We start from the raw sequence: 23,077 nt of genomic DNA on the forward strand, positions 1-23,077 counted from the left end.
ATGCACAGGACCAGCCTTGATATATTATTTATTTAATGATGTACAATCATAGGGCATGACCACGAGGTACCAGTGTAATTCAACACCCCCCACATGTACATTACATTCAGGGAACAAACACATTGAAACAGTATCACACTTTCATTATGTGTGTGTATTCTGAAAGCCATTGTTAAATATCTGAGCTGCGATGTAGAGATATCAGAAGATATCTTTAAATGTTATGCTGGGACTTTAACATAAATGTACAATCTAATGAAACCGTAGCACCCAACACAACGAACTATGCAGTTACAACGTAAATCAATTCACTACCGCCTTGATTAAACACTTGAGACAGCTATTGGGTTAGAAATCAGATTGGCACACACAATGCTGTTTGTACCTCTTTTCTTAATGATCAGTAAACATGAGGCACAATACAGTACAGTAAAAGTAGCAGTGAGCCTCAGAAATACATAAAGGAACCAACACATTACTGAAAGATCATTGACAAGACCCTTACCCCTTAAATTACGAGCAAAAAATATATAAACCTAAACCAGAGTGAAAAAAAAGAAACACTAAATCACCAGTGCTGAATGTAGAAAGTAGCAGATTATTATTTTTTATACATATAGTGATTGAACACTGACAATACTGTATATGTCCCGTACAATATTTTAATTACGTACACCACACCATTCCGTAGCATAGGGGCCTAGCAGCTGTGTTTTTGTGTGCCTCGATCCTCTGGCACCGTATCCTTGTGCCCGTATCCACGCCACAAGGAGCTACATGATTTGAAGCCAGACTATAGAACTCAGGGTTTAAACGACTATGAAAAGGCATTTTTGGCTAAACGTACAGTACAGGGTGTTTTCCCTGTAAAGATGTTCAGTTCCACTTATCTTGATACAAAGACAACTTTTACATATAGGTTATTGTTACTGCCCCCACTTCCAATGCGGGTTCCCTCGTTACCACAACACAGGAACTGTTGGGATAGTAACTAAAAATGAAGTCTGTAGCAAACAGATCCGGCACTTGACATCGCTGGGAAGCTCATACAGCATTCAGAATGAATCAGTGAGGGAAGAGAAGAAAAAGAAAAAAAAACAACCGTAAAATGAATGAATAGTCAACCATTCTTATTGCCAGCTTTGTACCACGTATGTATCCTCCTTCCCAGACCCAATTCTTTTCTTCCACAGTTCTGGAGGTTGAGATGGGGAAGTGCATGTGTTTCTCTGAATATCTAGTCAGGTTCTGTTTTTGGCGGTTGCTGTAACGGATATGTGACTCGATGGTTTGAAAGCTGCTGGTTTAAAACTGATGGAATCGGCCCATGGCTTCTGCAGCCTTCACCCTGACCAAGGGCTCGGGGTCTTGGAGCAGAAGTACAAGACCTTAACAAAAAAGACAAAACAAAAAAGATTAACAGATAATGGGGTCGGAAAAACAAAAGCACCTGCCCTACAAAGTTAACACTGCTGTGTCAGTGGACTGTCCTGCCCTACAGTTAACACTGCTGTGTCAGTGGACTGGACTGTCCTACACAGTTAACACTGCTGTGTCAGTGGACTGTCCTGCCCTACAGTTAACACTGCTGTGTCAGTGGACTGGACTGTCCTACACAGTTAACACTGCTGTGTCAGTGGATTGTCCTGCCCTACACAGTTAACACTGCTGTGTCAGTGGACTGTTCCTCAAATGACACAATCATTCAAGTATAACCAGGGCCATACATTGGTACACATGAGCCAAAGACACCATGTAAGGTAAAAAACACCACTAAGCAAGCCTTCAACAATCAAGTATTATTGTATAATTAGGGGTCTTTCATTGTCCCTTTTCTTCCTGAATGGCAGCACCATACAACATTCAAGTTTTCATGTCAAATCAATGCTGAACTTACTGTACCTACAAAGCTCCATCAAAACACCCCAACACCCTGCTTTTTCAGTAAACATACCCTTGGTGACGTTTCCCATGTTCATGTGCGAGAAATAATCTTCTGGAAGGTTTCCCAGCAGAAACCCTAAGAGGTGTAAATGAAATATTTTAATAAACATGGATTTTTATACCCTTGGTGACGTTTCCCATGTTCATGTGCGAGAAATAATCTTCTGGAAGGTTTCCCAGCAGAAACCCTAAGAGGTGTAAATGAAATATTTTAATAAACATGGATTTTTATTTATTTTTTTATTTATTTACAGTTTTATAGCGCCTTTAACCAAGGCGCTTTACAAACTTAAAATAATACAAATCAAGAAAAATTGAGGAAGAACAAATGCAAGTTATTGGGCTAGGGCGGGGAGATACAAATTAATTGCTAATATGAAAGCAGAGGGCCAGAGGCTAGGTCAGGGTCAGACAAGCTGGGTCATAACAGGAGGTCAGGGGCCAGGAGTATCAGTAGGATGGGCTAGGGAGAAGAGATGAGTTTTGAGGGAGGAGTGGAAACTACGTAGTGTGGATGGCTTATAATAAGTGGGAGTCTATTCCAACGAAGGGGAGCAAGAAGGGAAAAGGAATGGAAATGGGATTGGGCACAGGGCGAGGGTGGGACCGAGAGGGACAATAGGGATTGGGCGCGTAAGGGACGTGGAGGAACATAGTAGGTGATCAGTGCAGCCAGATGAGGCGGGGCAAGACCATGGAGAGATTTGTACACAAGGGTAAGGTATTTGAACAGGAGCCAGTGTAGCTGGAGGAGGAGAGGGGAGGTGTGGAAGGAGCAGGTGAGGTTGAATATGATACGGGCAGAGGCGTTTTTAATTTGGTGTAAAAGCGTAGGAGGGGAGGCCAAGAAGCAGGGAATTGCAGTAGTTGAGGTGGGTGAGTGAAAGTGGACAGGGGTTTAGTAGCAGAAAAGGAACTGGAGAGGCGTATTTTGCGGATGTTGAATAAGTGGAAACGGCAGGTGCGTGTTATGGCCGAGATATGGTCAGAAAGGGAGAGGGTAGAGTCGAAGATGACGCAGAGGTTACGAGCAGAGAGGGATGGAATGAGGGACAAGGGAGGGAATGAGATGGTGGGGCAGGCTGTGGGAAAAGAGGGGGATGGGAAGAAAAGGATTTCAGTTTTTGAGGAGTTGATGAGCGGGTATCGGCGCGCCATCCAAGATTGGATAGCAACCAAGCAAGCTGATATACGGACGGCAAGGTCGGGGGTAAAGGAGGGGAACAAAAAGAATATCTGGGTGTGTCAGCAAAGAAATGATGGGGGAAGTTAAATGAGGAAATAGGAGCTTCAAGGGGTGAGGTGTACAGGGAGAATAGCAAGGGTCCAAGGACAGAGCAATGGGGGACACAGACCGTCAGAGGGGAGGGGAGGGGAGATAAGTGAGGCTGTTGAAAACAACAGCAGAGGTGTGTGCAGATAGGTATGACTGCAGCCAGTCAAAGGGTGTACCAGAGATACCGAGGTTAGAAAGAGTGGAGGATGGAGTGATTGACTGTGTCAAAGGCAGAGGAAAGATCAAGGAGAATGAGAATTGAGGAGAGGCCAGCATGGGAGGAGTTGGCCAGATGATTCTCAGTGGAATGGGAGGGATTGCAGTCTCAGTGGAATGGGAGGGACGGAAGCCAGATTGAAATCTGGGGTAGAGGGAATTGGCGGATATGTAGTGCGATAGGCGTGAGTGGACTAGACGCTCAAGGAGCTTGGAGAAATATGGGAGGAGAGAGATTGGGCGGTAATCAGGACGGCAGGCAGGGTCGAGAGAGGTTTTTTTTTCTTTTTTTAACAGAGGGATGATGGTAGCTGATTTGAAGATGGCAGGACAGATACCAGTGGAGAGAGAGAGGAGTTAAAGAGGGAGACTAGGTAAGGGAGGATGAGGGAGGAGTGGTGGTATGAGGGAGGCAGGGACAGGGTCCAGGGGAGGGGAAGAGGTAGGGTGGGCCTTGGCAATGATGGAGGAGAGTTCAGGTAAGGATGTGGGGAAGAAGCAGTAAAAAGAGGGTATTAGGAGCAAGTGGAGGTGGAATGGGAAGTTGGGGGTGGGGGCTAGTCTGGGGCAGAGTCAGGAGGTATAGGTGAATAGTACTGATTTTGGTGGTGAACTAGTGAGAGAGGTCACTAGCAGTGAGGGTTGGGAGAGATGGAGATTGGGATGAGGGAGGGGGACAGAGTAGTTTGTTGAGGGTTGAGAAAAGCTGACGAGGATTGGGGGCCAAAGCAGTAATGAGGGTTAGGAAGTAATCGTGTTTGGCTAGTTCCAGAGCAGAGTGGAAACTGAAGGAGGGCGTGGTAGGCTTGGAAGTTCAAAGGTGAGGGGGAGGACTTCCAGAGTCACTCAGCCCGACACAAGGAACGTCGATCCGTTTTAAGGGAAGAGGTAAGCCATGGCTGAGGAGGCCTAAGTGATGGAGAATAAGGACATGGGAGAGCTAGATAGTTAAGGGAAGAGGATAGGGTGGCAGAGGCTAAGTCTGGGTGAAGGGAGGAGAAATCAGCGATGGGGGGAAGCAACGAAGAAGAGAAGGAAATCAGGGAACCGATGTCAAGGGTACAGAGATTACGGGGACAGGGAGTGAGGGTGAGGTGGGTGGAGGAAAAAATGGTCAGAGGAAGGTCGAGGGGCAGTTATGAGGGATGATGATGCCTTACAACCGGAGAGGAAGATAAAGTCAAGGTTATTACCAGATATGTGAGTAGGGGGGGCGGGGAGAAGCAGGAGGTTAAACTAGTTGGTAAGGGGGAGAAGGGCAGAAGCAATGGGGGAACAATGTAGGTGAAGGTTGAAATCGTCTGGGAGAATGAAAGGGTGGGAGAGAGGGAGGAAAGGAGGCAGTCAAGATGGTCAAAGAATGAGGAGAGGGGCCGGGGGGGTGATGGATCACAAGGAAGGAAGTGTGGTGAGGGGAGTCAAAGGAGGTAAGTTGGCACTCAAAAGAGGGGAAGGTGGTAGTTTTTGGGGGAGGAGGGGCAGGGGTCCAGGAGGAGGGCGCAAGTAGGCCAGTACCGCCGCCTTTACCAACTGGGCTGGGGGTATGGTAGAAAGTGGTGACTGAAGAGGTGAGGGCAGCGGGGGGTGGCTGTGTTATTTAGTGTGATCCATGTTTCAGTGAGCGCAAGGACGTCAAGGTGGAGGGAGAGGAAAGCATCTAAGGGCTGCAGGGCTTGTTGCAGACCGAACATGTGTTTCAGAAGCCTAATTTGATTGGGGAGTGATGGGAAGGAGGTTCAGGGATTTGGGAGGTCAGGTGATGAGGGAGGGGAGGTTTTTACTGTAAAGGCGAGGTAAATCAGGTTGGAGGGAGTGGAGCGACGGAGGTTGATTACTTTGCAGCGGGGAGAGATTGGAAGCAGGGGGATGTGAAATGTAAGAGGGGTGCTGGGAGGCATGACAGAGTCTAGAGTAGGGACCAGGGAGGAATGGTGATCAAAGTGGCTCAAGGTGCCAGGGGCAAGGAGAAGTTGGACGAGGAGTATATAATGATAAAGGGAGTTGTGGGGGGGGGGGGGGTGTACAGTGCGGGGAGAGGAAGGGGAGGGGGGTAGGGTAGGGACATTAGAGTGTAGAAGTCGCTCTCACAGAGGCTGGCATTGCACAAGCTACTTCTCTGCAGTTCAACATTTTAATACACAGTCCGGGGTTTGGCACTCCCCTGGGTCGACAGGATCACACCTTACTGCTCTAGCAGACCCCGCTTGTATCAGCACCACAAAGCTGAATGCTGCAAGTGAAATACAGCTTACACATGCATCTTCTCTTAGGAATGCATTTCCTCACCTATAAACATTGCAGCACTGGCTCTGACCTCAGCCCAGTTACTCTTGAAGAACTGAATGACGGTGATGTGGTAAAAGTTCAGCATGCTTGGGAAGTCCTGAATCTGAGAATATAAAACAATTCAACATTTGAAGTGCTAAACAATGAAGAAAAAAAAAAACTGAAATGTAAATTTAGATGTACGTTGGGTAGCAATTATAAAAAAAGTATTGACTCAATATTATAAATCAGCATTAACTCTGACTGATGCTAAGCATCATAAACATGGGATTGGAAAAGGAAAGCTAAATTATAACTGGCATTTGAAGCTATTTACTCTTCAGAAGAAGTACAAGATGGAACTGCATCATCACGCAAGATTACCACCCAACCCAATGTGATGAACATGCCCTCAGATTGTGGAACTCGTTGCCCTTTTCTGTTAGAGATGCTGCTTTTTAACCTGGCTCACAAATATGATTGATCTATTTTATTTGCAATTGTGTTTCATCTATCATTCTTATTAATCTCCTGTCTTCTTCAATTGTTTTTGTATTTCCTTATTGTTATTATTTATTGATATTATAGTTACTTTGTCATTTTCACAACTTCTTGATATTGCTTTCTGTTTTCACCATCATGTAAAGTGTTCTGTGATACTGTGGTATAAAAGGCGTTATATAAATAAAATACATTGAAATTTGAATTAACATGGATTTCTCTAAATATATCCTTTAAACTGGCCATTCCAAACAAACACTCCCACCAATGACTGCAAGGGGAAGGTGTGATAAAGTCTCTCACAATGTACTTGGTCAGGTCATTGATAAACTCCCCGTAGTGAAGTCCTCTGTCCTCGTGCAGGTGGTTCTGAAACATCGCTGTGATCTGGCTGGAGCCCATCACTGGGGCACACTCCCGCATAGCAAACTTGCATGCCTGGGGGGGGTGAGGGGGGGGGGTGGGGGTAGTGCAAGAGAGAGAGCGAGAGCGACAAGTATCATTCATTCTACTTCCACATGGTCTCTGTCAAAGACACCAGTTAGTTGTCTACAATACTGGTTTTCATTCACAGACTGGCCAAAAAATCAAGAAAGGACTTTAAAATCACACACATGGCACAGCTTCCTGTGCATTGCCCAGACCGAGGAGCACCAAGGAAATGCGTTAGATAGACATGCTTGTCCGTGCAGCCGCTGTGTTCAGGGCATTTGCATGGGCCCTCACTATCTAGTCCCCCTTGTTAAGTCACGAGACCCTTCTACTTTTTTTATGAAAGTTGCTGAAAAGTTACACACAACACTCATCACATGACATGGCCCGTGACCGCATAACAGTACATTTGCATACATTTTAAAATGTGCCACTTCTAGTACAATATTACCGTTGAAAGAACAGCCTGGCCCTACCTTAACAACCTCTGGGCTTGGGTCATTGAGGTGCAGCAAGAGGCTGACCAAGACATTGTGGATCTGGTCCTTAAATACAGGTTCTCCTGATCCAAACTTAGAGAGGTTTCCTAACAGGGTGATGGATGCAGAACGGATCTCATCATTCTCCTGCCAATAAAAACAAAAAACCAAAAAAAAAAACACAGCAATATTGAATATATTCAGGGATACTGAATGTAGGTGTTGCACAGGAAGTCACACTGATGGATGCACAGTAACTGCTTACACTCTCCAAGAAAGGCTTGATCTTCATGAAGATGTAGACCACAAGCAGCTGAACATTTTTCTTGTCCAGGTACACAAGGACCTTTGAGAGGCCGGACATGGCTTCTAATGCAATCTGCTTGCTGGGATCATCCCTCTCCTCCATTCCAGAGCTCATTGCAGCCAGCAGCTCTTTGGCATACTTGTTAACCTGGAGGCAGAAGTGCAATTCTTTAGTTTCCATGTAGTGGTGAAACACATCTTCTCCAGACAGTACTCCTTAATAATAATTGATCTAGAATTACCTAAAATTATTCAAACTAAAACCTACTTTCATTTTTTTAAGAGACCGGTGTCTCGATCCAAATTAGACCTATCTTTATTTAAAGCAGGCAGCCACTACCGTCATGCAACCACTTTTCCCTGTCCATAACGCGCACTGCGTTTTGTTAAATGACCTCGGACAGTCACGATTAGAACTACTTTGTTCGGATGGGGCTCCCGAGTGGCGCATCCAGTAAAGGCGCTCCGCGCTGAGTGCAGGATGTGCCCTATAGCCTGGAGATCGCAGGTTCGAATCCAGGCTATGTCACAGCTGACCGTGACCGGGAGTTCCTAGGGGGCGGCGCACAATTGGCTGAGCGCTGCCCGGGTAGGGAGGGCTTAGGTCGGCAGGGGAATCCACGGCTCACCGCGCATCAGCGACCCCTGTGGCCGATAGGGCGCCTGTGGCTCTGCAGCGGAGCCGCCAGATCTGTGTTGTCCTCCGGCACTATAGGTCTGGTGGCATTGCTGTGGATCTGCAGTGCGAAAAATGACGGCTTGGCAGGAGCACGTTTCGGAGGACGTGTGTTCCAGCCTCCGTTTCCCGAGTCGGCGCGGGGGTTGTGAGCGGTGAGCCGGGGATACAGATAATAATTGGGCATGCTAAATTGGGGTGAAAACCGGGGTAAAATAATTGGCGACGACTAAATTTTATATATATAAAAAAAAAAAAAAAAAAAAAACTACTTTGTTCGGTCTTATTCTGCTGCTGACACAGGTTTAAAGGCTGTTCCCTACCTTCTCTGGAGAGCCCACAGCCATGTTGCCCAGGCCTCGGACTGACAGCATGCGTGTGGTGCTGGAGGCGTCCGATATCCTCTCCATCATGCTGTTCATGAGCACATCCATCATCATCAGCTCCGTCACAACATGGTGGTTCAGCAGCTTGGAAAGAGAGAGAACTTTAACATTGCAGCACATGATGAAGAACACTCCTATACTTCAACATGAAAATGTGGTGCTTCAGCAGCTTGGAAAGAAAGAGAGAGAACAACTTTAACACTGAAGTGCATGATAAAGAATACTCCCATACTTCAACACAAAAATGAAAGCAGGCTCACTTCATACACACATGAAAAACAGAAGCATATAACCCCTTTCCCACTTTGACATTTTATATTTTATATGGGAAAAATCTGTAATTCTGGTGGGGAACATAAATAAAATCAACCAACAGCAGACTCATGCCGAGGTGGGGAGCAAGTGGATACATTTTCAGGTAACCCACATGCATGATGGACATCCTGAATTTTTGTGCTACTTTATGAGGTACACGGCCCACTCCCAATCAAGTTGGTTGGGATAACCTGGGGGGGTGACACCCCACAAAGTATCTGTATTGGATTGTAATGGAATCTAGTTCAACATGATGTACTTGCTGTAAACTCACCTCAGAGAAGAATGCCGTCACTGTAATTCTCTGGCATTCATAGATATTGCTCAGGCTTGGGCAGAGGCTTTCCACAATTTCAGGAAGTCGAGGGCCTGCATGCTTAGCCATGGCTCTGTTTAAAAGAAGAACACAAGGAGATGATTGTACAAGGTACCTCCAGGCTCAATCCAAGCTCTTTTCTTCTATGGTTCCAGCCTTTTATAAATCCTGTTCTCCACATTATGAATTTGATTCCTGTACCTGGCGAGGAGAGTGATCCCGGCGGCATGTTGCTGCGGGTCCTTCATCTGCTCCCAAACTCCATCCTGATCCAATGGTTTAACCACATCGTCGAGCTGGGCTCGAGCCAGCAGTATACGCAGTGCCTCCACTGCAACACTGGGGAGAGGCACACCCAGAGCACCATTACACAAAGGAACTCATTAGCAGGGAAACCCACATGGAATAGGAAGAGACCATGTTGTGTGTTGAAAGTGGTAACAGAATGAAAATGAATTGAAGATGGAAGGACTGAGTGAGTGTGGAAACAGAATGAATGCACTGTGCGAGGGCGCCCGTGAGAGAGTATTTCTTAATTTACTCTCTACCGTGCTCTCTTACAAAGGACACATGCAGGTCATGCTCTGCTCTCTCCCTTCCAGCAGTGCTGCAGCCCAGCAGGACCCTGCAGAATGTCAATCGCTGTGTTATTTTAGTGTAAAACTGTAGCTGCTCACCCACAGACATCAAAGTGTAGAGCCGTCTTGCTGGAGGGTTTCTTCTCCAGGCCAATGCTGTTGCTGTTGATGTCCTTGGGGAGCTGCACCCCAACGCTTGAGCCCACACGCACCAGGAGGGCACTGAACAGGCGAGGAAACATGCCTGAAACAGCCGTCAGAGTCTTGCCGTTCAGCATCATTTCACGCAGTGCGCAGGTCATCTGATAGAAGGCAAGGAAAATATTGTATGCACATTATATCTATCTATCTATCTATCTATCTATCTATGCACGGATATACAACCAACATGTCAAACAAACAGACTAAAGTCATGTCAGGCGATACTCAGCTCTGCAGTTACTTACAGCTAGGTTTAGGGTTCGGGTTACTTACAGCTAGGGGGTGACTAGTTGCCACTCGTGCCATGCTGGATCTCAGCATTGACTCCTTCTTCTCCACAAAGGGGACCATGACATTCAGCTTCTCAATCATTAATTCCATGATCTGAGAGGCTAGAGTGCTATCGGCACCAAGAGCCAGCCACATCTCACAAGACCAGCTTGAAATAAAATCAAACCACCATGTTAGATCCATCCATGCTTATACAAGCAATTCAAATAATCATATTTTACATTCCTCAGCTTGAGTTCATTCTTTTTTTCTTTGTTTTTGTTACAGATGCAGGCTCGACTATAACAGGTTGACAGCAACAGCATGTTTCTTTCTGCAAATCTCAGAAAGTTTTCTAGAGCACTACATTTTATCCCTGGTGTGCTAGTTTTCACGCACATGCACAGACAATCCCTATTTGTCATTCTATTTCCAGCAACTAACCCTAAAAATGAAAGAGTAGGCCTTTGTGTTCAGGGTTCCATGTGCGCTGAGAAATATTTCTGTGGTACGAAACTGTTTGCTTTTGAATCTTACTTGTCGAAGGGCAGTGGGTAGGAGATCAGGGTATTGACGACTGTGTTGAGGTGCTGCGTGGCCAGAATAAGAATGGACTGCCCTACAGCCACCTTCACCTGCTCCTCTGTAATCACCTGGAGGCGAATGTGCAGGACCTCCAGGATCTCAGGAACCTGAATAAAATTAACAGCAAGGAGATGCTTGGCACATTACTTAAATAACAACTACTGCCAAAAGCTTTGCATCACCCTATTGAATGAACTCATTTTGCTTCATAAAGTCAAACAAACCTGCTGAATAATGTTATATTAACATAGTGAATTACACATCGCTTTTGTAGTTTTCCATACACAATGAAAAATTGACAAATTGAAAAAAAATTGACATTTCAAAATCTAACATGAAATAGTACTGTACTACTATTATGGCTTCTGGTAGACTTTTGTGATATCACTTTGTAGTTTCTTTGGTTATATGATATATCTTAATTATTTTCATATAAATTATGTCTCAATCTTAATTTTATGTGATGCTAAACTTTTTGGCCATAGCTGTATACTTGCATTGAGACAGTTTGTGTTCAGAAAACGAATCCTTGAATGGAAGAAGCTCTTGTAAGCCCTTACCAGGTCTTGCAGACCAGCCCCTCGTGTTTTCAGGATGGTGTTTAAGACGACACTGGAAGCGCGGGCGCAGTTGGGCTGTGAATCCACAAGCCCTTCAAACAGCATGAAGATGAGGGTGTTCAACTGCTGCTGAGGTAGGCGCTTGCTGATGATCTAACAGATCAATGCACAAATATAATACAAAAATAAAACAAATGCATCCTCTTAATGTCACACATACATTTACTGCATCAGGATGGGGTCAATTCCAATCCTTTTCAAAATCAATTCCCAGTTTTAGAGACATAATTGTTGCGATTGTTCAACTGCTTCAATTGAAGTAGTGTGTTGCCACTGTGAGAAGCTGATTTTAACAGAATTACTGCTAATTACAATTTAGATCAACGATGGGTTGGAATTGATTACAAGGGAATGGTAATTAGAAATTTACTTTTAAAATGGATTTGAATTGGAAAAAAAACCCCACAGGAATTGAGCCCAAGCCTATATTATAGTGACACATCACATATAGGAACAGTATGTCTTACCTTGGTGAGCTCAGAGCAGGTCCGGTACAGGACGGCGTGGTCTGGATTGTCCAGCTTGTCCCTGAGCATTATCAGGCTTTCTACCGATTCATCTTGATAGTCAAGTGCATACCCTACAACAAACAAACAAATACATGGAGTTCAGAATGTGTAGCGTTCCTCTCCACAGCCAGTGAAGAGCAGTGTGTATATGCAGTCCCTTACCTTCATTGCACAGCTGGGGGTACAGCAGTGTGTATATGCAGTCCCTTACCTTCATAGCACAGCTGGGGGTACAGCAGTGTGTATACGCAGTCCCTTACCTTCATAGCACAGCTGGGGGTACAGCAGTGTGTATATGCAGTCCCTTACCTTCATAGCACAGCTGGGGGTACAGCAGTGTGTATATGCAGTCCCTTACCTTCATAGCACAGCTGGGGGTACAGCAGTGTGTATATGCAGTCCTTACCTTCATAGCACAGCTGGGGGTACAGCAGTGTGTATATGCAGTCCTTACCTTCATAGCACAGCTGGGGGTACAGCAGTGTGTATATGCAGTCCCTTACCTTCATAGCGCAGCTGGATGTACAACAGTGTGTATATGCAGTCCATGGCCTCCTTGCGCACAGTGGACTGTGGGTCTGAGCCTCTTGGAGCTAAGCGACCAAGCAGTGCACCCAGGTTATGGAATGATACCATATTCTATTGGGTAAAAAAAACATCAAGTACAGGGTTAGTTTCACGCAAAGTAGCGGACAGGGCTTGGGAATGGCAGGTTATTCAATGGTGACTCACTCACCTTGACATTCAGATTCTCCAGGTAAAACTCCAGCAGTTCAGAGGTGGCCTTTACTGCCCTCTCCCGTTCTAAGTCTCGAGGGGAGCTCAGCCACACCTCAATGTGCTGAATGAAAACGTGAGACAGATCTCCCGTTAGCATCCCTTATCTGAGATCTCCCGTTAGCGTGCCTTATCTAAGATCTAACGTTAGCATGTCTTATCCGACAATACTTTCAGACAGTAGTAGTAACAAGAAAAGGAGGTGTACATGTTTTTCACTTTACACAACTCATCCCGCTCACTTTTATTAATGCATTATTTTAAAAGGAAACACCTATAGTGGACACTCCCTCTGCTTCAAACCTTTTCAATTCTGAGACAGTTTCCTGGAATACATCCTGTAAGGTGCTTACCTTGAATATACTTTGGAGCCCATCCGGGCTCAGGTCACGGTACAAAACATTCTTCAGCAAACTTTGCAGAGCCCTGAAGGTCTCTCCATATAGTACCTACCAGCAAAAAGAACGACAAGAGTTACTACTGTAGCCACAGCAGGTCCTAGCAATGGTCAAACACAATGGTCTGAGTCAAGAGCTTTGTTAATTATATAGGGTAACTTCTCAGAACAACCAACAAAAGGGTATATCTTGGTGTTTAATACATTTACACAACATATCATTGTTATTAACCCTTTGCAGTCCTATGCCGGACCTGTTCCGACACTGAAAATCCCTTTCCAGTCCGACACTGACATTGCCGAAAACCATGATCTAACACAGCCCGTGTTGCGTTTAAGCTGAAAAAAGCCGAGACAAGTCGTTCCCTAATCGTCTCTGATCGGAAAGAAGGCGGAAACAACCGAATAGACCATTTACAAGCTGAGCAAAGCCGAATTGAACAGACGGAGACTGAGATGCACAAAGTGAAAATGGCACAGAGCAGGCAGAAAAAGTCAAGGCAGCCTCAAGAACTTGCACAGAGGATGGATGAGGCAGAAAACACAGTTTGGATGATGAAGCAGTTTGGATGATGATTTTGATCAATCTAGTGACGAGGAAGTACATTTTTCACTTACTGGAGGACTCTGAGGAAAGTGACCATCAACCAGATGCACAGCCGGAGGACGGATGGAGACAAAACTCCCATTTACTGTGATAAATAAGGGATTTCAAGGAAGCACTACTTTGAGAACTACACTGGAGTTTTTTCACTTGGTTTACTGAAATTGTAAATGAAACCAATAGACATGCGAGTGTAAAACGAACAGGACTGCGGCGTCATAATTCTACTTGGAACTCCTGGAAACCTGTTACATTACCAGAGATGAAGGCATTTTTTGGTGTTGTGCTGAATATGGGACTGAATGTAAACACAGACATAAAAGAATATTTCTGAGAGGAATGGGTCAACAGAATATAATTTTTCAAAGATGTATTCAAGAGATCACGTTTCTTGCAGATCTTTTGGATGCTGCACCTTTTCCCTCCCCCACCCAGGTGCCTCAGGCTGCTTTTGACAAAAGGTCAGGAATGTGGTCAGCTACACAGACACAACATGTCGTGAGCCATTTATCCCAGGTTAGAGACATTTTCTGTCAGCGCAAATGTCTTTTTTGTTTGCAAACCTCGCCTGACATAAATAGTTATAACACTGATGAAAAATAGTTTTTAGTTCATTTTGTTTTGTTTTTTGTTTGTTAGTAGTGTGTATTTGATTTGTAAAAAGTTTTGTACCTGTCTGATTATTCTAAAGGTAATAAATATATTCAAGCAAAACAAATTTTGTGAAATTGTAACTTTTTTTCCAATGTTCGCCTGCTATATATATTTAAAAAAAAAAAAAAAAAAAAAAAAATATATATATATATAAATAAACAAGTTTTTTATTAATTTTTGGTACTGTTGTCTTTGGTCTTTGTCTAGGGTAACCTTTGGACTTATACTGCTTTGTCACTTGTTTTAAGCAAATAGTCACTTTATTTCAATTTGAACAGCACGTGGTCTGAAATTTTATTTTGTTCACAAAAATCAATTGGACCTGACCAGCCTGACCGCCGCAGAATAAATGGACTGCAAAGGGTTAAAGCTGCCAATAGTTTTTTCTATAAATTAATTAAACACACAACTGCTGTCCCTGCTCAGCCCTGCCTGCAGGTATGAGACTACTCTCTGTCTCAGCTTCATGATAATATGCTGCTGCTGGCCTGTGTTCCTGTAAATATGAATGTATTACATCTTTCTGCCCTTTGAGTAAAATAAGAGGTCAGCTATAGAGGGCTTGGTGGTCCAGTGGTTAAAGAAAGGGGCTTGTTACCAGGAGGTTCCAGGTTCAATCCCAGCCACTGACTCACTGTGAGTGACCCTCAGCAAGTCACTTAACCTCCTTGTGCTCTGTCCTTTGGATGAGAAGTAAAACTGAGGTCCTATTGGAAGTGACTCTGCAGCAGCAGTTGTGATGTATAGTTCAACCCCTAGTCTCTGTAAGTCACTTTGGATAAAAGCATCTGCTAAATGACTAAATAATAATAAATAAAGAATACAGAATTCTCTATGTTGGTTTTGTAAAGACATTAGTAACTTCTAAATGTGAACAAAGCGAGTAATGTATAAATATATATATTTCATAAAGTAACCACTTCAAAGTTCCCCAGTGTGTAAGAAAAAGAGGAAAACATCATTATTATTATCATTATCATTATTATTATTATTATTATTAGGATTACATGAATCAAGGCATTACCTCTCTTTGCTGAAAGTCCAAGACTTCTTCATCCTTTCCCTTGTCAATTTCCACAGGGGGGAGGCCAAACACAGTGTTCAGACAGGTTCGGATCATGTCAAAGTTCTCATTCTCATTCAGCACAGGGTCCAGCTTACTGTGACAAGTCAAGGTCAAGGAAAAAACCACACCCGTCTTTACTGTAAAGGGTCAAAAAGTATTAATCCATTTATTGCTGTGTTTATCAATGCAATCTTTTTAATCCATTTATTGCTGTGTTTAGCAATGCACTGCTGAACAAAACAGTCTGTTTGCTCCCTAATGCTGGAATAATCACTAATCTGGAAGCAGTGTCTGTCTCCTTACTGTTTCAGTCCATTTCAGACAATTCTGTGTTTGGTATTTTCTATTCATTATAGCCACCACTGTCTGAAATAGGGTATTTGAAGAACCATGCAGTATTACAGTGTGAACAGATTTTTCAAGAAAGGATACACTAAATTGGCACATGTGATCATAGCCTGCTGGCGAAGTGGAGTCCTCAGCACATCCAGTGGTTCAGATTTAATGAAATCCTGTTGGGATTGTAAAAAAAAAAAAATTACAAAAAGAAAAAACCCAGAGCTATTAAAATCTAGCCCAATGCATTCACCTCACGAACACCTGCAGCGTGCACTTACAGGCTTCAACAGCACCACCCGGTGGTCTGTTTTTTTGTGACCATTTTCTTTGCAAGTTTTAAAAACTCCTAGAAAGAAGTTCTACAGCAGGCAAAACACACTCACCAGCATGACACCCAGCAGTTCCTGCTTTCGAGGGAAAATGAATTCCTGTCTCCGGGCGCAGACGTTCCCAGCCTGAGCGATCAGACCCACGCTCTTGATCAGGCTCAGCTTCATTGTCAAGTCCTACACATTTAAAAAATAAAGCAGTTTTTGCACACCGTCAGCTGGACCCTTTAGACCAAATGAAGGCATGGCCTTACCTGAAACCCAGTGTTTTACTTGAGATCTAGGAGAGGGGGCGCTGACAGAAAATTAACCTGAGGAACAGAGGCTTGAATGACAACTTGAATAGACTGGTTAAAATGGTCAAACTGGAATCTATCATTGACTTGATAGGAGAGCAAGGCAGGACCTAAAACAAATTCTAAAGAGAAAGTGTGGGGCATGTTTCCAGATCTTTGGGGGTATTTAATTTGGGGATCGAGAGGAGTGTAAGTTAGATTAACTCTAAACTGAGGCAAAATAAAAGTGCTGTAACCAGAATCAGGATGCGCCAGCACCAGCACCCCCTCCTCCTTCTGCCACGAAGCTTTTCAACCAGACAGCGGGTTTGAGCAGTCAGACGATAGGCAAGCACTCCTCACAAAAGGGAAACCCATCAGTTAAAACGCAATAAATCAGACAAGCAATTGTTACAAAGTAATTCCAGTAAAATCCTAACCAATATGTATTACAATCAATTTGGAGATCTCAAACGTCCCTGTAAGAAAAAGGAACAGCTGATGGTAAACGTGTATTTGGTATTTTCTTTTGTTTTCATTGCAATTAGTAAACAACAAATGCATAACATCTTTGTACATGTTTTCAGTTCTGCCCTTGAAGGAGCACTATTGAGAAGGACAGACAGCATGGAGCAGAGGAGTTGTGTCTGGGTGTTCTTGTAAAAGGAAATATTATTCAGAGGGTTCAGCTGAAGCAGAATGCTGAAATTTCCACAAGGTGTATTTGATTCTTTACTAAAAGCTAAACATGTGTGAATTTTTTTATCCAGGAAAATGTAAGACTTCTGATGCGGTGAGAAAACATTTTAAGTAAAATTTACTGGATTAAATCTTTACTGGATTATTTTGTTGGCTTGTTAGAAGGAATGTTTTAATGATCTGAACAGAAATCTCTCTCTTTCTGCATTTTATTGTATGCAGTAGTAACTTGATAAATCATCTCTGTGTAGGGTTACCAGGCTTTTCAACTCACATCACAATGCATTGTGGTCCGGGTTATCTGTCTCAGGTACCTTTCACAGCATGACTGCACTTACCAGAATGCACTGCGGTGCAAGCTGAAAAGCGTGAACTGTCACAAACTATCCCTGTGGAAAAACAGCAGCAAAGGGGGTGCTCAGGGAACATCAGGATTTATTTAGCACACTGTTTACAGCATCAAAACAGAGCTTATGTCTTCTGAGGGTAAACCAATGGACCAAATAATAAAGAACAATTTACAAAAAAAGGCAACTTTTTTTTTTTTATGGTTAGTAGCAAAGGGTGAAATTTGGAATTCATTGGGTTAGTAAAACATTGAACTGACTTTCTTTCCAGAGCAAGGCAACTACCTGAGCTGCATGAAATGTCATCCTCTCTACAAGCCCTTTGGGACTTCATTCTCAACCTGTTGGCTCTGCTTCAGAATAACACAGCCTTAAACCATTACTGTTGGAGTCATTTTGTACTTATTTTATTATTAAATTTACATTGGAGGAGAGTGTACTAGGTGGCTCAGTAACAAACGAGATGGTCACTGGGATTCTGTCATTTAAACTAAACGTTCCCAAAGACCAAGACAATCGTTTGTGAACAGCTACACGCTGCCTCCAATTCGCACTGCGACGCTGCGTGAAAGATTTGCAGAGAGCATAGCTACTGGCTTCTTCAGAAAGGGAATTTGATGCAGCTCGGAAGGTGCCTGCCTGCTTCAGAACCCGCTAGCCTCACACCAAGATTTAGAAAGCAATTGATAAGAGACTCAGATTGTAATGAAAACAAGCAAGAAGTTCTCATATGTATTTCCTGTCACTGTACCTTGGTCTCTACTTTTATCCCCAGAACCTGCACAACATAAAAGTGACAAGCAGTTTACAATTCACATTTGCATCTTCGTACTGTGCTATATATATTTTCACAAAATGTGCAAGCTACAGTATTTAAGAATAGTAAAATGGCAATTTAATTTCCAGATTTAAAACAACGCTGTAAATCCCACTAACTTTGCATTTTGTATTTGGCGCTTAACTTAAAAGGGCTTCCTTTGGCGTATTACACAGAAATGTTCATTCTTCTTGTATTTACTAAATAACAGGTAGTGAACATTGTTTAGTACGCCACGCTTTTACAACCACATGCATATTATAGCAGAAACTCTTAGGACGTTTTTTCCCCCCACTGATACTTGTTAGAATATATAGCCAAACTGCTTTCTAATTCTTTGCGCTGTGGATACTAGCAAACTAACCAAATACAGCCTGTTTAGTGTCCCAGTTACATTAAAAAGCGATTCTCAGTCTTTATTATGCAAACCATGCTGACGTCATTATCATGACCAGTTTTCACCCTTACCTTCTGCTACAACAGAGTCTCCCTGTTACAACAGATGAACAGCAACATTCAGCAACGGACACTTTACAGGCTGTCTAAGGAATCTCTCCATTCATCTAACCTCATGTTTTTGGTTTGTACAATGTGCGATTCCATTCAAACAAAAGTTAAGGGTTGGGTAACAGCTTTAAAACCACTGGGATTGGAGGGTGGGGGCGTTGCAGAACAAAAACATTCTTAACATTTGCACTCAAGGAAATTTATTTGTATCAAGAACTGTCTGCAAGGGGAACACTGCAATAGATTCTTCCTTGCAAAATACCCGATTCACTGGTGTGGTGAACAGAAAAATACACATCTGGTTTCACAGACCCTGATCAGCACTATGTTAACATTGGTGAAACCAGCTGTAAGGTGACCAATCCACTGCTATATAAAAGCAGGAGGCGTGCTTATATACACAGGCCCTGAAGAACACACAGCGCCCCCTGTATCAGGGAACAGGAACCGCACTCACCATGGTTCCAGTCTCCATTGAACACATGCGTTCCCTACCTTGGTGTTGAAGTGTTTGCTGATGCTGAGCAGAATGTCGGGCTCAATCCTGCCAAGTATTTGGTCCTCAGGGCCGTGTAGTGCAACATATCCATAGCACAAAATGAGCGTGCTCTTCATCTTCTCAATGTCCACGTCATTCTTGTCCTAACAACAACAGACACAATCATAGACAGACATTGCATGGCTATTAACAATTGTATTAGGGGCAAAATAATTTTGTAATAAAAAAAATAAATGCAAAATTTAAAAAAGTGTCACAGGTCAAAAAGGTTTTTGAAGGACAATATTTGTGACTATAGATACTGAGCAGCTCTAAGGCACATTATTCAAAATGCTGCAACTAACATGTTGTTAGTATTACACTGTATTCAACGTTATACAAACTTTATAGGAAGTTTTAGTATACTGGTAATAAAAGGTGATGGAGAAAGAAGTTAGACAATCTGTTAAATGTACTTTTCCTTTCTGCTACATGAAGTGCATTCTAAACTCCTAATGTAGTTCTACAAAAAGGACACTAGGTGGAGACAGCACCACCCCCACCAAAAAACTAAATAAGCAGAATTTTTTTTTTTTTTTTTTTTTTTTGCAGGTATCTGCATGAGCATTTTGGTTTTACAGAAGCCATTTGCATTTGGAAAATTGAGCTACATTTCAACAGGCAATACAGTCATACATATTGCACTGTCAGGGTTCTCCCCAGGTCTTTTCAGCCGGTCTGTCACCGCCCAGCTGAAAAAACCTGATCCGCCCATCATGCAGTTGCTACTGTGCCTTTAACAATAAGGACTGATTGCACTTCAAGCAGACTAGATCACTTGCGTGTTGCTGGGTGAAAAAAAAAAAAAAAAGTATTCCTATCGTGATATCATAAAAATATGTGCCCAGGTGCTTGTGAGAGTTGGAGGGTTCATGTATAGAGGCTGTACGCCTTTAAGAAGAAAGGCGTGATGGGCTATCAGCTGAACGTTTAAGGGCAGAGGTGCTGGATTATTACACTCCGGTTTCATGCAACAGTTCTGATGGTGACCAAACGTGTGTGAGTACTGTTGTGTTAAAAAAAATGGTTAAAATGAACAGTTGCATGGAAAACACGTAGAACAGCAAAAAACAAAAATAGACGTGCATTAACAAAATGCACTGAAAACTTAACATAAAGAAAACAATTTAAATGAAGCAATAAGCTCAATAATTAAGCTAAAAAGGAAGTGAAAAGGTTACCTTTTTTTTTTTGTGAACTCCAATAACCCTACGTTATCTTTCCCCAGTCAAATCGTACTGTGCCTAAATAAGCACGGTCATTTACCATAATAAAAACAGTAATGAAAGAAAATGTAGAACATTAAAAAGCGCAACCAGATATAGTGAACGAAAGACAACACATTATTCAAATTCTTTGTCGTATTATACATTTAAGGTAAAAGGCAAGTTTATTTTTCAGTTAAAAGTGCTCCCGGCTATAATGTTCTGCCGCCCGGCTGCACAGAATTCCTGGGAGAACCCTGACTGTAAAACATCTTTTCTCATTGAGGATAACCCAACTAGGATAATTTACCATAAAACGCCTGGTTTTTATCCAGTCTTATAGCTGAGAGGCGTCCAAGGAGCAACCACATATGGTAGCACCTACCTTAAGAAGGCCAAATATTCCTGAAGCTTTCTTGAAGACGTCAGACTTCCCAAAATCTGCAAGTTTTTCCAAGGTTTCATCAAGGTGGCTACTGGCACAGAGTCCAACACCTACTGCGATTCCCTAAAAAAGTATTTCCAAATGATGCAACCCACAGACAACATTCTTCCACCCTCCACATGATCGTACACATCTGTGTTGGCTCCACAAGCAGCCTACATACAGTACAGGAGTTATGCAATGTTACATGGCAGGCATTTTCAGAGAGTTAGTGGTTATTTTATTAAACTAGTATGGAGTTACATTCATTTCTGAGACAAAGGGGGTTCAGAATGCAGATGGAAAAAAAACTGTATCTGCAAGACAAAGAGCCTGCTCTGTGATCCAGCTGTCACAAGGCTCTTCATTTGAATAAGCAATGCAACTGTGCAACTAAAAGGACAAAAGCACACTGTCCTTATCTAAGCAATTTAAACACTGCATGGAGCACTACAAAAGAACAAAAAACATACATCCAAAGTAAAAACTATGCTTTCCGATGGGGTCTCAAAATCTTATATTTTCAGAAATGCCACACTTTATATTGAGCAAACATGGAAAATAGCAGAAAACAATTGTCTAACATTAATACCGGTAACACTACTCGCTATTCTTAAAGTAATACTAAATAAAAAACTACAACATTCTGTGACAAAAGTTTAAACTAAGACTCTTTTTTCAAATGAAGACACAGAGAAAGACTTCTAGTCTAAATGTTTGTATGTTTCTTTTAGTGGTACTATACAGTATGTACTACCATTGATAGTCTTCTAGTTATGGATGGCCTATCGATGTTTGTATTTGGACGCAAACGTTTTGTAATACTATATAATAATTATAATCATATCCATAACATTTTGAAATTAACTATAGTTTTGATATCTTTACTCAGGATGAGACTACAAGAAAACAAGCATGCGGGACACATTTGTAAGGCAGTGGAAACGTATGTGCTGTACCTCTCTCTCAATGAGGTCACTATGCAGTGTGATGTGCTGTACCTCTCTCTCAATGAGGTCACTATGCAGTGTGATGGATGTGCTGTACCTCTCTCTCAATGAGGTCACTATGCAGTGCAATGTGCTTTGCTGTAGTGTTTGGTTGTGCTTTACCTCTCTCTCAATTAGGTCACTATGCAGTGTGATGTGCTGTACCTCTCTCTCAATGAGGTCACTATGCAGTGCGATGTGCTTTGCTGTAGTGTTTGGTTGTGCTGTACCTCTCTCTCAATGAGGTCACTATGCAGTGTGATGTTTTGTACCTCTCTCTCAATGAGGTCACTATGCAGTGCGATGTGCTTTGCTGTAATGTTTGGTTGTGCTGTACCTCTCTCTCAATGAGGTCACTATGCAGTGTGATGTTTTGTACCTCTCTCTCAATGGGGTCACTATGCAGTGTGATGTGCTGTACCTCTCTCTCAATGAGGTCACTATGCAGTGCAATGTGCTTTGCTGTAGTGTTTGGTTGTGCTGTACCGCTCTCTCAATGAGGTCACTATGCAGTGCAATGTGCTTTGCTGTAGTGTTTGGTTGTACTGTACCTCTCTCTCAATGGGGTCACTATGCAGTGTGATGTGCTGTACCTCTCTCTCAATGGGGTCACTATGCAGTGTGATGTGCTGTACCGCTCTCTCAATGAGGTCACTATGCAGTGCAATGTGCTTTGCTGTAGTGTTTGGTTGTACTGTACCTCTCTCTCAATGGGGTCACTATGCAGTGTGATGTGCTGTACCTCTCTCTCAATGGGGTCACTATGCAGTGTGATGTGCTGTACCTCTCTCTCAATGGGGTCACTATGCAGTGTGATGTGCTGTACCACTCTCTCAATGAGGTCACTATGCAGTGCAATGTGCTTTGCTGTAGTGTTTGGTTGTACTGTACCTCTCTCTCAATGGGGTCACTATGCAGTGTGATGTGCTGTACCTCTCTCTCAATGGGGTCACTATGCAGTGTGATGTGCTGTACCTCTCTCTCAATGAGGTCACTATGCAGTGCAATGTGCTTTGCTGTAGTGTTTGGTTGTACTGTACCTCTCTCTCAATGGGGTCACTATGCAGTGTGATGTGCTGTACCTCTCTCTCAATGGGGTCACTATGCAGTGTGATGTGCTGTACCACTCTCTCAATGAGGTCACTATGCAGTGCAATGTGCTTTGCTGTAGTGTTTGGTTGTACTGTACCTCTCTCTCAATGGGGTCACTATGCAGTGTGATGTGCTGTACCTCT

General features: G+C 43.1%; 1 protein-coding gene across 5 annotated transcripts in view; it reads right to left on the minus strand.

Annotated features, from left to right (window-relative positions):
* Positions 1–16: 16 nt before the first annotated feature.
* Positions 17–23,077, minus strand: part of mroh1 (maestro heat-like repeat family member 1) — a 45,819-nt gene continuing 22,758 nt past the window's right edge. For 3 of the 5 annotated variants that reach the window (XM_059010419.1, XM_059010423.1, XM_059010421.1), the window contains exons 21-43: positions 20,815–20,937; positions 19,182–19,328; positions 18,114–18,140; positions 16,096–16,218; positions 15,806–15,885; positions 15,332–15,467; positions 13,006–13,101; positions 12,612–12,716; positions 12,379–12,514; positions 11,834–11,946; positions 11,307–11,459; positions 10,699–10,853; positions 10,165–10,330; positions 9,790–9,992; positions 9,314–9,451; positions 9,071–9,185; positions 8,419–8,565; positions 7,379–7,567; positions 7,111–7,260; positions 6,506–6,640; positions 5,723–5,825; positions 2,067–2,132; positions 17–1,388 (exon numbers count right to left, since the gene is read on the minus strand). In XM_059010419.1, the coding sequence (XP_058866402.1) occupies positions 1,306–1,388; positions 2,067–2,132; positions 5,723–5,825; positions 6,506–6,640; positions 7,111–7,260; positions 7,379–7,567; positions 8,419–8,565; positions 9,071–9,185; positions 9,314–9,451; positions 9,790–9,992; positions 10,165–10,330; positions 10,699–10,853; positions 11,307–11,459; positions 11,834–11,946; positions 12,379–12,514; positions 12,612–12,716; positions 13,006–13,101; positions 15,332–15,467; positions 15,806–15,885; positions 16,096–16,218; positions 18,114–18,140; positions 19,182–19,328; positions 20,815–20,937 (2,889 nt within the window). In that variant the 3' untranslated portion in view covers positions 17–1,305. Of the gene's footprint in view, positions 1,389–1,954; positions 2,021–2,066; positions 2,133–5,722; positions 5,826–6,505; positions 6,641–7,110; positions 7,261–7,378; positions 7,568–8,418; positions 8,566–9,070; positions 9,186–9,313; positions 9,452–9,789; positions 9,993–10,164; positions 10,331–10,698; positions 10,854–11,306; positions 11,460–11,833; positions 11,947–12,378; positions 12,515–12,611; positions 12,717–13,005; positions 13,102–15,331; positions 15,468–15,805; positions 15,886–16,095; positions 16,219–18,113; positions 18,141–19,181; positions 19,329–20,814; positions 20,938–23,077 lie in introns of all 5 variants that reach the window. The other 2 variants (XM_059010420.1, XM_059010424.1) reach the window with 2 other exon arrangements.

The sequence above is a fragment of the Acipenser ruthenus genome, chromosome 3 (assembly GCF_902713425.1).
Source record: "Acipenser ruthenus chromosome 3, fAciRut3.2 maternal haplotype, whole genome shotgun sequence".
NCBI lineage: Eukaryota > Metazoa > Chordata > Actinopteri > Acipenseriformes > Acipenseridae > Acipenser > Acipenser ruthenus.